Raw genomic sequence first — 15,042 nt, 5'->3', positions numbered from 1 at the left:
TGGAATATACAAGGTATTATTCTTCTCGTGTTGGCTCTTTTGAGTCTCTACTAGTACGTATGAATGACTACCTAAATGGGCTAGCGCAATCCCCACTCTTTCCAGCTCTCCGCCTGAGGAAGGCATTTGAGGCCATACTCCATACTCCGTACTCCAATAAATCCACTCAATTCCACAATCACCTCACCGAAACATCCACCACCACGACCATGGCGCCAGTCACCTTAAGCACCGTGGATGGTACGTCGCAATGCCCCTAGGAACACATCCCCCAATTCTAATCACTTCTTCCCCCCCACCCCGGCAGACGATCTCAAGGAGGTCATCCAGCACCTCTTCGAAATCCAATCCGCCGTCCACGGCTACCTAGGCCCAGAGACGCAGCAGGAACTCGTCCGGAAGATGTATCTCCTCCGTTCCATCTCATTTTTATGCAAATTCGCAACACATCTAACTGTCCTTCTCAATTTAGAAAAAACCTCACCCTCGCCCTCTCCACCCTCTCCACGCACACAAAACCACACCCACCACCACCACCACCACCCCAGCCCACAGACCCAACGACCGCAGCAGCGCCCGCCCTACGAGACAACCCCGACCCACCCCTCAGCAGCATCCAACTCCCGCCCGAGATTATTGACTACGTCGACGCGGCGCGCAACCCGGACATCTACACGCGCGAGTTCGTGGAGCTGGTGCAGCGCGGCAACCAGGACCTGAAGGGGAAGAAGGAGGCGTTTGCGAGTTTCCGGGACGTGCTGGCGCGCGAGATGAGGAGTGCGATGCCGGAATGTCGGGGGGAGGTGGAGCGGGTGCTGGAGGGGACGGGGGGGAAGAGGGAGAGGTAGGGAGGGGGGATGGGCATGGGTTTGCAGGTTTGCCGGTTTGCATGGGATGGTGTATACGGTGTTTTTGATTTCCCCCCTTTCTTTTGAAGGGAAGAGGGAATTGGTGTTTGATACTATCTTTCATGGAGTTCTGAGTTTGGACCTGGGAACTATAGAGTAAGGTACTGCTGCTACTGATTCCAGTTTACATACTACATCGCTGATAGGTAAGCGAGAGCTAATCTCGACCTGATCCTGACCCTGACCCTACACTCTACCGATATCTGTAACATACAACATACCAGAGAGAGGTCTCCATGATTGATGATCACTGGAGTCCCTCCTTGCGCCGGCACGTATTGCTCACTAGCCAAGGCGAAGTAATTGGGGGGGGAGCAATACTGGGGAAAAGTATAGGCTGAAGCTGTTGTTTGGAAATCTCTTGCTCACCTCACTCGGTCGTTATAGACAAGACTTGTGTCACCTTCTTCTGTGCCACCAACACCAACGTGAATTGGCGACCAGGGAGGAGGAGGAGTTGTTCGAACTCTCACCCTCACCCTCACCCTCGACAGACCACGGAGTATCTAGTGACAGACTGACAGACTCCAAGCTGCCCGCAATGCCACGGTCTGGGGTTGGGGGTGGGGGGAGGGAGTAGGAACAAGCACCACCAGCCCTCACCGCATCATTTCCAAACAAGAGTGTGCGTGAGAGTGACAGTGACAGTGACACTGGACGATCTCTAGCCCTCCCCCAATGAGACGGGAGCAACGACGTGTAGGCTGAGCGTGACTAGTTGGGGGGGGATTGCGACCTCATCTCATCTTCGTCGAAATCGATAGTCGCGGGACCAAGACCAAGTATCGACTATTCTGGTTTACTACGGGAGTAGACTCAACTAGCTATCGAACTATCTATCGATCGATCGAATCTAACCGGGAAGTCGATGGGATGGGGTTATGGAATATACACTATGAAGTCATGCTGGCTCGCACGGTCTTTTTTTTTTTTTCGTGTCCTTTGTATGGCCCATGGATTGTGGAGAGTTGGATACTACTCCGTACTACGTAGATAGCTAGGTAGTAGGTAGTAGTACTGGGGAGGCTCAATTCTCAGAGCTGGGGAGTGCAGACTGCAGACTGCAGAGTCAACATTATTCATCTTCATGAATCATGATACTCTCCCAGTTGATTGTTGGGATAGAACTTGGAATAGGGAAAAGACCAACCCCAAACCGCGACCGGCCACGGAACGAATTATTTCGAAAGCGGCGTCCTGATGCAGTAACCGTGATGGACTAAGGCTGTAAGCTGACCGAGGGAGGATGGTTTGAAGTCTGTTGGGAATCGGTTGTTGTACCTGGAATTCATTCTTCTTCTTCTTCTTTTATTCTCGTCTTGGAATGAACTGAAATAGGAGTCGGAGTCAGACCAGTCCAGATGGAAATCTATTCTTACTATGTACGATGGATCCAACCAGGTACATCCCACATCCTACGTATCTGGTCCAAGATCCTGCTCATTGACAGTGACTATCATATCCTGCTTGGAATCATTCATATTTTTGATCCGGCTGAATGGCAATTCTCATCCTCCCAAAGGACTACACTCTACAGAGTAGAACAGTGGCAATAATAATACAGGAAGAATGACTCCTGGAATGATTGATATCCATCACCCCGGACTTCTCCACGTCTCACATTATCGTTAATCGTAATATTAGACGCCATTATGAGCTATGGCTGATGGCTTATCCCAACTCCCAAGGGCTCAGGCTAATAGTCTTTTAATAGTCAAGACTAATAATAATCATCATCATCGATCTTGCATGCTCTTTCCACCCGTCTCTTTTTTTCTCCCACTCGCTGCCTTTTTTTCTTTCCTTTCTTTTCAGCCTCTCTCTCCTCCTCCTCCTCTTCCTCCATCTCTCTCTCCCCTCTAGTCCAACAATCCATATACTAGTATAGAGTCCCCCCTTTCAGAGGATCAGCAATGCCGTTGCTACATACTTAAGGAGAACCCCCTCCGAACAGAAATGTCCCATGGGGGCCTCACTCCGGGAGATGGCATTACCGGGGGATACACAGGCAATAGCCTGGCGTTGAAAATCACCATCGCAACGCTGGCCGGCATCACCTGGTACAATGCCATCGAGCTCATCATCCTGGTCTTTGTGACCTTCAGCCGCTACAGCGGCTCGTACTTCTGGAGCTTGCTCGTCTCCGCGGTGCTGGGACTCATCCCCTACTCGATCGGCTTCCTGCTCAAATTCTTCCAGTTGACCTCGCAGACCTGGCTGTGCGTCACCTGCCTCACCGTCGGCTGGTGGTGCATGGTGACGGGCCAGTCCGTCGTGCTGTACTCGCGCCTGCACCTGGTGGTGCGCAGCCCGCGCATCCTCCGGCGTGTCCTCCTCCTCATCCTCGTCGACGCCGTCCTCCTCCACCTCCCCACCACCGTGTTGACCTACGGCTCCAACCTGGCCGCCTCGGACGCCGCCCGCGCCGCCTACATCCGCGGCTACAACGTCATGGAGAAGATCCAGATGACCGGCTTCTGCCTGCAGGAGTTCGTCATCTCCGGCCTCTACATCTACGAGACCGTCCGCATGCTGCGCCTCGACCCGGACCGCGGCAAGCGCAAGATCATGTACCAGCTCGTCGCCATCAACGCCATCATCATCCTCCTCGACCTCGGCCTGCTCGTCGTCGAGTACATGAACAAATACATCCTGGAGACCATGCTCAAGGGCGCCATCTACAGCATCAAGCTCAAGCTCGAGTTCGCCGTCCTCGGCAAACTCGTCTACCTCGTCCACTCCCACGTCTGGAAGGTCTCCGCCGACGACTCCTATCCCCATCATCCCTACCACATCCCCCCGCACCCCGGCTCCGTCGCCGACTTCCCGGACTTCGTCGACGCCACCCGCGTCACTACCGACCTCACCCACGCCGCGCCCCTCCCTTCCTCCTCCACCTCCTTCGGGCCCCTCGCCATCTCTCCCCGCCACCGCCGCCGCCGCTCCCATCCCTGGATGGACTCCGACGACATCTCCATCGCCATGTTCGAGCACTCCGAGGGCGTGCCCGTCTCCATCTCCCTCCACGATCAAGACCAGGACCAGGACCCGGACCAGGACCGCGACATCGGCCCCTCCAGCATCTCGCACTCATGGAGCGGTGAGACCCAGCGCGACACGAGTGTCAGCGTCAGCCCGCTCGACTTCACCGACTCGCTGCACAAACAGCGCGAGAGTGGATCGGGCGGGGAGCATCACCCGGGTTGAAGCAGTGGTGGTGACGGATTCCGTGACGGGATTAATATATTCAGTCTCTCGACCTAGTCACAAGTCGAGTCAATGCCCCCAATAATCATCCTACCCCTTCCCCCCTTTGCTGGGGCCCTGGGGGTATATAACCATAGTCCCATGGTTTGATGGGCTTAGTTGATAAGATCCACTGGTACGCACTCTTTGGTTCTTTGGTACTCTACGGGTTGGTTCCATGGATTTGACAGGGGATATTCAGCGCTAGCACTCCGCACTCCATCATCCATCATTATCATCATCATTATACATCATTATACATCATCATACATCATCATCCATGGGAAGATGAACTGCGGACCAGGCACTGGAACAGAAACAGAACCTGGAACATTCCACATGGTCCACCGAAACCGGCCAGTACGCCGGACCACCCCATAGTCCCATGGGGTCCCAAGTCCAAGTCCCAACCCTGAGGCGCCGAGAGCATGGATATTCCGATCTAGATTCTACCCAGAGAGTAGAGAGTTTAGTTCTAGACGAGCAGGATCAGGTGGGGAAAGAAACCGTGGCACACGGGGTGTATCACTATAGCTACAGCTAGTACACTGTTACATATAGATCTCGATACGTTTACTATATCTACTTACTACTTACTAGTCAAATAATAATTTGAACATGGCTCGACATATACCAGACTCCATACATAAAACACAACAAACACAACCAACAAACCAACCAACAAACAAACAAACAAAAAGATGATGTAATGGAATCCGAACCCAAACTCAGACTTCAAACCGTCGACTCCCCTCCACCAATCCATCGGATAACTTACTCACAGCAGTCCACACTGGACTATACCGCCGCACCTCATCCAGCGCCGGGATCACCCCTGGCGCGTTGCCGTCGCTCCACAGACACACGACGCGGCCACTCACCCCACGGCTCTCGCCGTCCACCGCGGGGACAGTCCACTCCACGTCCACCGTCCACGTATGACCCCATTCGCGGCTCCAGAGGCGGATCTCCTGCGTGCCCTGCGGCGAGAGATGCGGGAAGCGCGGGTCGTACGCCGAGTCGAGCACGGCGAAGCTGCGGACGGGGTCGTCGAAGACGAGCCGGCAGGCGCGCGTGTTCTGGCCGGCGACGCTGAAGCGGGCGCGTGTCGGCTGGTCCGCCGATCGGGTGATGTTGAAGGAGACCCAGTCGGCCGTGTCCGGGGTGGCGGTGGCCTGGACCTGCGGCGGGATGCCGTACCAGGAGCATTTGGGCCGCGCCGCGCTGAGGTCGCAGCTGACGTTCTGGCCGGCGGCGCTGGGGAGGGAGCGCGCGACCTCGTAGACGAACGGGTGGGCGCCGCTCAGGAACGCGCGGTTGACGCCCGTGTCGAGGTCGACTTCCTGGAGGAAGAAGAGCTTGAGGCGGTTGGAGGGCGAGAAGGGGAACGCGACGAGGTTGTAGATGAGCGTGCCGGTGAAGACCAGCAGGAGGAAGAGAGGGATGTGGTGCGTGTACCGGTGGATGAAGGGGAGGAGGGGCGTAACGAGCAGCGTGGTGAGCACGGCGATGGCAATGTAGACGAAGAGGGGCGAGCTGCCGTCCTGCGCCGTCTGGCGCAGAGCCGCCGTAAGCAGCAGCGCAAGCGGGCCGACCAGGATGAGCACGATGGGCGCGCTGAGCAGGAACTGCAGCACCCACGTCCACTTGGGCAGGCCGGCGCTCCACGCCTGTTCCCGTCCGTACACATGGGTCTCGCGCGGTTCGTCGTCGCCCGCCCCGTGGAGGTAATCCCCCGTCACCCGGACGTAGTTGGCAAAGGTGGTGCGCTGTCCGCGTCCGCGCAGCAGAGAGGTCGACTCCGTCGGCTCCTCCTCCACGTTACGGGCCTCGTCTTCGTCGTCGCCGTCGTCGTCCTCCTCGTCCTCCGCGTCATCCATGCCGTGCTCGCCCGAGGACGTGCCCAGCCGACTGCCGTGGTTGCTGGCGTACCGTGACGGCGGCGCGATCTGCCTGGCATACTCGGACTTGCGCGGCAGGGCAAACAACTCCAGATAGCTGATCCACGTCGCCAGAAACGTGCCCGAGAGCGCAAAGAAGACAAAGTACCCTCCCGCCAGACCATACCGGTTCTCGTAGACCGTCGCAATCACCAGCAACACCCACTCAGCAACGAACATCCACGTGAGGACGTACACACGGTGGAAGGCCGAGGGCCGCGCAAAGTCGGCCACACGCGAGACGAACCACGCAAGAAACACCCACGCGGAGATCATCATGCTCCACACCGCATACTCGCTGCTGTGGATGATATACGGATTGATCTTTGTGACGAGATACGCCAGGCCCACGGCGACCCCGGTCGGGATCACGAGCAGGAACGGAAACCGGAAAAAGCCCCGGACGCCCTGCAGCGACACCCCTTCGTCGAAGTCATCGCTGCCCGGCACTCTCGCCGTCGACCGGAACAGATACATCCTGTCCGCGCGAACCAGCGCGATGCTCGTCGCCAGCAACACGAGCGGCGCCACGATCAGCAGCGTCACCGACAGCGCAAACAGCGTGTGCAGCTCGAACACGGCCAGCGTGCTGCCAAACAGATCAAACCACACGGCCTTCGACCCGGACCCGCTCGCAACCTTGCCGTCCTCGCGCGGCGCCCCGTCAAACTGGTCGCTCGCGTCGTCCACCAGACCCTCGGTCGTAGCCACCGCGGCCGAGAGCATATGCCACAGCGAGTCCACGCTCGTGTGCCGCGCATCGTCCTGGTCCGTATGGTACCGCGCCCGGGGCTCGATGAACGCAATATCCAGCCCGCGCAGGCCCAAATCCCCCTCCAGCACCACATAATCCGTCTGACTGCTAATCAACCCGGCCTCAAAGCCATTCGCACTCAGGACGGAGCCGAAGGGATGCGGCGCGCGCGCATACGGCCTCGTGACCTCGGTATCGGAGCTGCGAAACAGCGAGGCGCGCCCGCCCGCGCCCGCGCCCTCCAGGTTGACAAAGGTATGCGGCAGCCGCGAGAGCGGATGCTGGCTGTAGACGCGGGCGCCGTTCAGGAAGTCCTCCTCGCCGTTGTTGAGGAGCACGACGAGCCCGCGGCGCGGCGCATGGCCGGGCGTCGTGAAGTATCGCAGCAGCTGCAGGCACGAGACGACGCCCATGCCGTCGTCGGTGGCGCCGTAGCCCGTCGAGACGCTGTCGTAGTGCGCGTTGACGAGCACGCCGCCCTTGCTCGCCGGCTGGCCCTGCGGGTCCGCCCACCACTGTGTCTCGTCGTCCTCCGTGCCCCGGATGTACACGAGGATGTTGGTGCTCTCGAAGTAGACGCCGAGTTCGTTGCCGCGGCCGGAGAAGGTCAGGTTGGACTGGTCGTCGTCGAAGACGAAGACGGCTGGCGGGTGCGCCGAGTCGGTGCTGCGCGCGGGTGCCGAGTCGATGATCTCGTGGACTCGCTGCAGAAGCCACTTGTGGACGTCATCGTTGCGGTGCGAGTTGTACGGGTGGAATCCGTTCGTGAGGACCTGGAGATCGGCCCATGCCTCGGTGAGGTTCAGACCAGCTGGATCGGAGCCCGGCGCCGACGGCACGACGTGCTGGACGACAAGTAAGGGGATCACCAGCGCGAGGTACACGAGGGCGGTGATGATGGTGACGGGCCACGGGGTGAACCCAAGCGGGTTGGTTCGCGAATACTGGCGAGCCATCTGGCGATTATTCCCACTGACTCTTAAGGGAAATCAGCTTAGCTTTAGAAATCAACTACCAGTCGCGACTGGCATTTGATGCTGCCCCCAGACGCAGCGATGCTCCGAAGCGGATGGAAGTTGAAGTTGAAGTTGTACGCGCTTCCAAAGGCGGAAAGCGGGGGAAGCTCAGCGTGTGTGACGACGTTGGATACGTTGATGGAGAACTACGAGTGCACAGCGTCAGGACTCTGGACAACACCCCCAAAGCAAGGATAGAATATAGAACGTAGTGGAATTGGTAGATATTTTGAATGAAGCAAATAATCAAAAAAAAAAAGGGAACGCAGAGCTCCATTATAAATGCATATGCAACTGAGCATAAACCCCTCCAGACATCCCATCATACTCCATACACCGATCCCATTGCCCACAGCCATCTCCAAGGTATCTACTAGCTGCGATGGCCTCGTCATTGTGGCAGAGCAACATATATATGCCTAGTCCCAAGTAAACAAACATGAAACATCAACCCGAAAACCCCAGAGCTGGATCAACCGCTATCGATGCAAGTCCAGATGATAGGATCTGACAAGTCCTGATCTGTACGTATTGAGGCGAAAATGAGAGGGACGCCCGCTCTTTGGCCATGATCCCTTTATGATGGATGCCAAAATGACGCAAACAACACATGAAGTCGAGAAAGAAAAAAGGGAGACAAAAAAAAAAAAAAAAAAAAAGGAAGGGTAGGGGGGAGGGTTCCGCACAAGGGAGACGCCACGGAAACAGCACGCTTAAAGAAAACGTAAGGGAAAGGGGTATCAACCAGGGGCATGTCCAATATCAATATAGTCTTCGTCGCTAATCACTGTCGCATGCATGAGGCCGGTCACCTGACCTTCATCCTCGTCCAGCTCTTCGTCGTCGTCATACATGGTAGCCTCGCTCATCTCGCGACCGGAGCTAGATCTGTGGTTTAAGTAGTCCCGCAGTCGGTTGACACCTTCACCGCTGAAGACACAGAACACCTCCCGTTGTTGCTGAGTAAATTCGGGAGGGGCTTCGCGGCAAAACCTTGTGATCTGGGGGTCCAGGAACGCCACTACACCCGTGAGACTGAGATGTGTGAGCCGCGGACAGTTGTTCAGAAGAGCATGAATTCCCTGCGTGAGCCAAAAAAAAAAAATGAGTTAGCTCTGACAGAGCCAGAAGCAGGAGCAATTCTGGCAGAAACTTACCGGCATTGTGAGTCGCACACAATAACTGAGATGAACCCGCTCCAGGCTGCTGGTGCCCAGAGGATGGGGGGTCACTTTGGGCCGGGCCAAAGCCAAGATACTTTCGTCGGTGATCAAGGTGCATTTGACAAGCCCTATTCTTCTGAGTTTGGGGAGTGTCGCAAGCTGTTGAACGCTGGCATCCGTTAAACGGTTGCAGCACGCCAAATCAATGTATCTGATGCGATTGCAGGACTTGACCAGCTGAATCACCGCGGGATCGGTGATGTTGGAGCAGTGGCCCAGATGGACATAGTGCAGATTTTTCCCGAGCTTGCAGATGGCCTGCACCGCGCGATCGGTGATAAACTTACACTTGGCCAGCACCAGGTTCCGTAAACGAGGCGCAGCGCTGACGATGCGTTCAACGGCATCATCTTGGACATTTTCACATGCTGTAAGATCCAAGATGCGGAGACTGTCGAGGGTGAGCGATTCGGGCAGGTCGAGAAACGCCGAGTCGCTGATCTCGGTACAATGAGCCAGTCGTAGTTCACGGAGATTGCGGAGGGTGGACATGAGAGAGGTCACGGAGTCGTTCGTGACAAGATTGCAATCATGCAGATCGATCTCCAGGATAGCCGGGCAGTTTTCAGCGAAAGATTTAATGGAGCGATCCGTAACTTGCCCAACACCGTTCAGTTTCAACTACTCCGTATTAGCTATCACGAAGAAACCACAAACAAACTCCTTTGGCTTTCATCCCCAACTTACTCTCTTGATCTGGCGGCAATTTCGCGAGACGACGATAAGCGAATCGTCCGTCACCTTCAGACACCCAGTGACGTTGAGTCCCTGGAGCCGAGGGCAGTTGCGAGCAACTGTATACAGCGTATGATCCGTGAGGGAGCGAAGGTCAGAGACATCCAAAGCCTGCAGATGCCGGTTGCCCTCCACCAAGTCCGACACGCCGTTGTCCGTCAGCTTTGAGCAGCTCGTCAGGGTCAACCGTTCGATCCGCTTGCACTGTGCAAAGGGGACGATGGTACCGTCGTTGACATCCGTCAAAGCCGAGAGATTGAGTCGTTTGATGAGCTCCGAGTATGCAAACAGGCTATCCGATTTCCCCACCGACGCCGTGACCCTCTTCAAGTTGTCCCAGTTGTTGCACGACGGCCGATGCCAGAGGATCCCGACGCAGTTGGCCGCCCACCCCCGACATACCAGCATGCAGCTCAACAGATCCGTCGTCGAGCTGAGCCTTGCAAAGATCGCGATGAGGATCTCCGGCGGCAGATGTCCGATCGGCGGCAGCACCATGTTGTTGTTCGAGTTCGGGTCGTGTGACTCGCGGAAGTGGCCCACGCCGACCGAGGACTGCGAGTCATTCGCCTGGGCCATGAAGAAATCGGTATCATCGTCGACGGTGCGATCGGGGGAGGTGGACGAGGAGGAGTCGGAGGGAGCTTCGCTCGAGAACCGAGCGGGCTGCCGTGAGCGGGGCATTTGGGTCGCTTGTGTAGTCGTGAAAAGAAGCCGTTTATGCTGAGCGTTCTCTAAACCAGTTCTCGCGTATCTGATAAAAGCTGCTCTGCATGGGACGTAATATTCATGAGAATTTCCCGTGTCCCTTAGAATCAATATGTAAAGAAAAAACAAAAAAAAAAAAAAAAAAAAAGGCCACCTGAACGTGTGGAGGAGAGTTTTGCGAATGGCTCTCGACCAGCGGGACCCTTGTCAGCCCGGTCAAGAGAACAGAACTGGGAAGACGGATGGGAGAGACGGATCCGTCTAAGCTGCCCGATAGACCGCAGACGCAACGTCAGAAGAAAGAGAGGTACAAGCGAACAAAGGAAGGGTCAGTAAGAGTGTCGATAGGAACGCGCGTCCGAGCGTGCCTGCAGCAGTTGCACAATCCGGAAGGCAAGGAAAGGGAGAGTCGCTGACGAAGGGGAGAGCGCAGGGCGACGAGATAGAGAGAATGGGAGAAGACGATAGAGGATTTGCGATCGGGAGAGACGAGTTTTGATGGCGAGGATGGAAAGGAAAATGATAACCCACGTGTGGAACGGGGTACAAGACCCAAGAGGAAATCTGGAGTTGAGTTGAGTGAGCAGCTTGGGAGTTGTGACTGAGGAAGGGAAGCGAGTCCGGTCGATGAGGCGGCGTCTGCGAGGGTGATGAAGATGAGAGAGAGAGAGAGAGAGAGAGAGAGAGAGAGAGGCAAAATGATGGATCAAATCCCACCCCCTGTAGGGTAGTTGTTCTGGTGACGCCCTGGATTCAGGAAAGGAGATTTTTCTGATTTTTTATTCTGATTGATCTTCAAACCGATTATCAACTAGACGCCATACATAGCCTAGCGAGAAGAACGATGAGGATGAGGATGAGGATAAATATATCTAGTTGAGGTGGTTGTTGACTGTTGTATAGACAGGTTTCGCTCGATTCTATCAACTAACTAAATAGATACACTACATACTACATATACATAGATAGAAAGAGACCTTTCTAGTCTGATAGATCCAAAAAAAAAATACCCATCTCCTCGAATCTCATGAGAGTCACTTATCTATACGCAGGGTGTTGCTGTTGTTGTTAGTTAGACACCATCCAAGACCTAAAAATACTCACTCACTCATCCCACTCCCCGCAGAAGGAAGTTCCTGGCCTTTTGTTTGTAAGGGCAACGGTCAACGGCCAACAATTAACCTACAACCAGATGGACTGGAGACGCATTCAATCAGCATTCTCATCCACCCGTGGCATTCTCTTCACACTGTCAACTTATTGTCCTCAACCTATCCTAGTCTTTTTTTTACTTTCATATCTCACATCTCGACTCCGTTGTTCCCCTCATCTCATGTCATCATCATAATAGAAGGCTTGGCATGCCGTGGGTCCTGGTTTCACTTTAGTCTCGCTAGTATAGAAAGTAGAAAGAGATCCAGTGGATTAATATCTACTGTGTAGGTAAACTGTCTGATGGTCAAGTGCAAACGGCAGAATCCTGTCTGATGTCACCAGGGTTAGATCACAGCTCAGAAAGAAAGAGAGGTGATTAGTGAAAAAAAAAAAAAAAACACTTAGACACTTGAATCATAGTCTTCGGTTCTCCAGTGGGATACGAAGTATATATGTACATATAGATAGATATTGGCAAGGCTGCTGAACTCAAAAATTGTCTGCTCGTCTCAATATGCACTCTACCAGCCAGTCTATGGGTGACTCGCTCCCTTGGCCCATTCCCGGAGAACATTCTTCCTCAGCTTCCCCGTGCTTGTCTTGGGAAGCTCTGGCACCACCTCGACCTCCCGCGGCACCATGAACTTGCTGATCGCCCGGTGCCCCTTGGCCCAAGCAATAACATCCTGTCCCTCCAGCTGCTTCCCATGCTTCACAGTCACATAGGCCTTGGGCCGTTCACCCCAATGGGTATCTGGCACCGCTACAACGCCAGCCTCGAGGATATCGGGGTGGGTAACGAGCATCGACTCGAGGGCAACCGATGAGATGTTCTCGCCGCCTAATTCAAGATGGTCAGCAATACTATCAGGACAAAAATTCGACCGGAGCACAGCCCCATACCGCTAATAATGATATCCTTTGCGCGGTCGAGAATCTGAATCGCTCCGTCCGGATGCCAGACCGCCAGATCCCCAGAGTGCAAAACACCTCCCGCAAAGAGCTTTCGCGTGGCCTCCGGGTCTTTATAGTATCCCGGCGAGCAGATGTTGCCCACAAAGACGATCTCGCCAATCTCCTTACCGTTCCGTTCCACGTCAACGACGGTCCCTTCCGGTACGTCGGTTTTGATGATCCGCACGGGCAGACTCGTCAAGAATCCATGCCCTTGTCGCGCCATGTTCTTATATTTCTGTTCGGCCGGTAGCTGATCCCACTGCGGCATATAGTAGCCCTTGGTAATGGGCCCGTACGTCTCCGTCATTCCGTACACATGCACCGGGTGCAGGTTGAGGCTGGTCATTTGCTCGAAGAGATGGGGGGTAGGCGGGCTGGCCGCCACCGTAACCTGAACGGGATTGGGAAGCCGCTCGGCCTCATCGGCAGCGCAAAGCAAGGTGTTGACGGTCGGGGCGGCATTGAAATGCGTGATGTGCTCCTGCTTCAGTAATTGCCAGATTTCTGGGTAGTTGATCTTTCGCAAGCAATAATGGGTGCCGCGGACGGCCGTTACGGCCCAAGGGAATGTCCAGCCTAGGAAGAACGGGTCAGTCTGTGCGCCTACTCACCACAGGTCTTGCAGGATAGAAGAAGGATCACCAACCCATTGCATGGAACATGGGCAAGGTCCACAGATAGCGGCACCGACCAAACTGTGTATTCAAACCAGACTCGATGACATTACCCAAAGTAGCGAGGTAGCAGCCCCGGTGGGTATACTCGACGCCTTTCGGGCGCGCCGTCGTACCGCTGGTGTAAGCAAGAGCAATGATGTCGTCCTCCGAGCCCGCCTGACTTTCCAGCCCATCCCAGCCATTGGAGCCGGTTTCGATGTCGTACTTGAGGCCCTGTAGGACAGCCTCATCGAAGGGGCCTGATAACTGTCCCTCTGTCGCGTCGGTGTCGGTATCAATGATGATTGGGGTGTTGGGATGTGCCGCTCTATATGCCTGAAGCAGCGGCACATACTCCTGGTCGACGATGATCACCTCGGCATCCGAGTGGTTGAAAATGTAAGCGATGTCGTCTTCCTTGAGACGGTAATTGACAGCTAACCACACTCCGTCAGCATCATGCTAGGGGCCTTGAGAAGCACGAAACACCATAAAAGCTCATAGTGCCTTACCGATGTTAATCGCTCCAGCTGCGGCGATCCCATAGATAGATTCCAGGAACGCAGGGGTATTGGGACACAAGATGCCAACTCGCTTAAAACCATGCTTCTTGAGATAGTATGCCAGCCCCCTCGCGCGGTCGGCAGTTTCAATGTACGTCCTCCGCAACACCTGGTTGTTAGCAGTAATATGGTAGATGGCTTCAGCCTATATATATTCGGAAACATCAGTCGCATTGCCCCCTAATCATCTCCGAATACGAGTTGGCACTCACGTCGGGCTCAATTGCGGCCGCTCGAGGCAAGAAAAACGTTGGAGAGAGCGTGTGATGGTTGAAGCGATGCTCGAACCTCGCTGGTGGGGAAACAGGTTCCGGAACCGCAAAATGGCCCAATAAGCCGGACAGCCGAGCTTTGACAGATGACATGATGTTGCAGCGGCTTTCCGATCAGGAACCAAAAGCCAAAACAGAAGAGAGGGAGCACAGGGTCAGGAAACTCCTACGCCAACGGGGGAAATCGAAGTTCTGTATATAATGCCCTGCCACGGAACCAGGGGAAACCCAGACAAACAAGGGCCGAGTTGGAGAAGGGGATCGGAATGTACTACTAACTACTACTAGATGACTAAGTATCAAGAATCGTAATGCGGGGAGATCGGCTGCTAAACTTCTTTGGACCGCGGAGAAGTTGCGCTTTATCCGCAAGCTTTTCGCGGATGGTTGCTTGGCCCTTTACTGTTCAGTGTTTCACGGCGGTCGAGGGTTAAGGTGTCATATAAACGTGAAGGAATCCTTCTAGAATAATTAGATTTGTGGATATCTCCTTGCTGCTCGAATATCTGCGTTACGGAGGGCCTCTTTAACCCCAGTCATGTTGTTTCTCAGCTAAGGCCCATATGTGACCGCAGGCACCCACACATGGACTTTTGGACACGCCTATACCGACTACCGAAGGAGCTCTCAATAGTGTCCAAGGCCTTCATCTGTTCATGACCACTGCAGCCAGAAGAGCTGCTGTCCAACTGGTCTTGATCGATATTTGGACCGCCATCAGACGGTTGATCCGCACTTGATCCGCAAGCCGTACGCCCGTAACATCCGAGGCTGGACAAATCGGTGGATTTGTGGGATTGTGGCTTCTCGCTATTACTGTTGGACCTGGTCAAGTGAAGCGAGTACGAATACATCAATATCTGATCTGGGGCTCGATCAGGCTAGTAGGATATACGGCAATCTTACAGG

The 15,042-nt window shown here is 54.9% G+C and overlaps 5 protein-coding genes across 5 annotated transcripts, besides 10 other annotated features; 2 read left to right on the top strand and 3 right to left on the bottom strand.

The window, feature by feature from the left end:
* Positions 1–209: 209 nt before the first annotated feature.
* nut2 (mediator complex subunit NUT2) lies at positions 210–848 on the top strand (the record flags this gene model as incomplete). Its single annotated transcript, XM_001269566.1, has 3 exons — positions 210–240; positions 308–404; positions 473–848. 3 exons carry the CDS (start codon positions 210–212, stop codon positions 846–848), a joined length of 504 nt encoding a protein of 167 aa, XP_001269567.1.
* Positions 525–544: a microsatellite.
* A 2,016-nt stretch (positions 849–2,864) lies between the features above and the next one.
* Positions 2,865–4,115, top strand: ACLA_028650 (uncharacterized protein; the record flags this gene model as incomplete). Its single annotated transcript, XM_001269565.1, has 1 exon — positions 2,865–4,115. One exon carries the CDS (start codon positions 2,865–2,867, stop codon positions 4,113–4,115), a length of 1,251 nt encoding a protein of 416 aa, XP_001269566.1.
* Positions 4,116–4,374: 259 nt separating this feature from the next.
* Positions 4,375–4,433: a microsatellite.
* Positions 4,376–4,432: a microsatellite.
* Positions 4,376–4,433: a microsatellite.
* A 370-nt stretch (positions 4,434–4,803) lies between these two features.
* Positions 4,804–4,852: a microsatellite.
* Positions 4,805–4,852: a microsatellite.
* A 30-nt stretch (positions 4,853–4,882) lies between these two features.
* On the bottom strand, positions 4,883–7,804 carry ACLA_028640 (M28 family metallopeptidase; the record flags this gene model as incomplete). The annotated part of the gene is made up of 1 exon (XM_001269564.1): positions 4,883–7,804. The coding sequence occupies one exon, from the start codon at positions 7,802–7,804 to the stop codon at positions 4,883–4,885; it is 2,922 nt and encodes a 973-aa protein (XP_001269565.1).
* Positions 5,985–6,019: a microsatellite.
* Positions 7,805–8,604: 800 nt separating the features above from the next.
* On the bottom strand, positions 8,605–10,506 carry ACLA_028630 (putative ubiquitin ligase complex F-box protein GRR1; the record flags this gene model as incomplete). Its single annotated transcript, XM_001269563.1, has 3 exons — positions 8,605–8,946; positions 9,022–9,708; positions 9,775–10,506. The coding sequence occupies 3 exons, from the start codon at positions 10,504–10,506 to the stop codon at positions 8,605–8,607; spliced, it is 1,761 nt and encodes a 586-aa protein (XP_001269564.1).
* A 140-nt stretch (positions 10,507–10,646) lies between these two features.
* Positions 10,647–10,678: a microsatellite.
* Positions 10,679–11,188: 510 nt separating this feature from the next.
* Positions 11,189–11,223: a microsatellite.
* Positions 11,190–11,223: a microsatellite.
* A 995-nt stretch (positions 11,224–12,218) lies between these two features.
* Positions 12,219–14,226, bottom strand: ACLA_028620 (putative AMP-binding domain protein; the record flags this gene model as incomplete). The annotated part of the gene is made up of 5 exons (XM_001269562.1): positions 12,219–12,526; positions 12,589–13,218; positions 13,289–13,735; positions 13,811–14,006; positions 14,074–14,226. 5 exons carry the CDS (start codon positions 14,224–14,226, stop codon positions 12,219–12,221), a joined length of 1,734 nt encoding a protein of 577 aa, XP_001269563.1.
* Positions 14,227–15,042: the final 816 nt, after the last annotated feature.

This window comes from Aspergillus clavatus, genomic scaffold, assembly GCF_000002715.2.
Source record: "Aspergillus clavatus NRRL 1 1099423829805 genomic scaffold, whole genome shotgun sequence".
NCBI lineage: Eukaryota > Fungi > Ascomycota > Eurotiomycetes > Eurotiales > Aspergillaceae > Aspergillus > Aspergillus clavatus.
Note: the sequence above shows the minus strand (reverse complement) of the source record. Positions and strands in the feature narration are given on the sequence as shown.